The sequence below is a fragment of the Sinocyclocheilus rhinocerous genome, unplaced genomic scaffold (genome assembly GCF_001515625.1).
Source record: "Sinocyclocheilus rhinocerous isolate Xijiao unplaced genomic scaffold, SAMN03320098_v1.1 C36391813, whole genome shotgun sequence".
NCBI classification, from domain to species: Eukaryota; Metazoa; Chordata; class Actinopteri; order Cypriniformes; family Cyprinidae; genus Sinocyclocheilus; species Sinocyclocheilus rhinocerous.
The window spans coordinates 290-1,080 of NW_015780148.1; the positions used below are offsets into that span (position 1 = coordinate 290).

Below are 791 nucleotides of genomic sequence, written 5' to 3' on the forward strand. Positions count from 1 at the left end.
AAAACAAAAAACATAAATACTGACTAAAATGTTTTGCAAGTTTATGCAATAACTAATGCAATAAAAGTGATAAGCTAATAAGGAATAAAGGCCACAAAACACCCATTTTAATTCCATGGGGTCTTAAAGGAACATCAGTCGTCTTAGTGCACTTCTGTATTTTTCTCTGTATTTGCGACCATTTGTTTAAAAAAGTTTGTGTTAATAATATCTTTGGGTTTTAAAGGCAACTGCCATCACCCACACAGTGGGAATAAGCAAACTGTGCAGCATCATGGCTGTAGACAATGAGGAGATCGTTCTGGCCACTGCAAACCTGTTCCAGTGTGTCTATGACTCCCTGTCTGGCGGAGACAAGAGAAATTACGGAAAAGAAGAGGCCCTTGTACTCGGTAAGAGAATCTGAGCAAATGTGAATTCAGAGTAACATTACTGAAGATTGTAATAATTGGACCTGATTTGCAATTGAGTTAAAACTGCAAACACATTTCTTGCTTTCTTGCTCTTGTCTGATGACTGGCAGACTCCAGTAAGGACTTGAAGGATATTCTGCTTGCCTTGTTGGAGATGATCACAAGCAAGAAGGTGTCTGGACACGGCCGAGACCAGGCCCTGAACCTCCTGTCCAAGAATGTGCCAAGGAAAGACAAGAAAAACACAGATAACACCAAAGCCCTTTTCACCATTGACCATGGTATGTTATTCATCATTACAGTATGAAGAAATAGATTTTTTTTTCTGTCAAAAACAATCATTGGGTCTCATTCACTAATAATTGCATGGATTATTTC

At 38.7% G+C, this 791-nt stretch overlaps 1 protein-coding gene across 1 annotated transcript; it reads left to right on the forward strand.

Moving 5' to 3' along the window:
• Positions 1-228: 228 nt before the first annotated feature.
• On the forward strand, positions 229-694 carry LOC107735952 (protein unc-45 homolog B-like; the record flags this gene model as incomplete). The annotated part of the gene is made up of 2 exons (XM_016547489.1): positions 229-392; positions 524-694. Coding segments are annotated over exons 1-2 (289 nt in total), but the record flags the coding sequence as incomplete, so codon positions are not given.
• Positions 695-791: the final 97 nt, after the last annotated feature.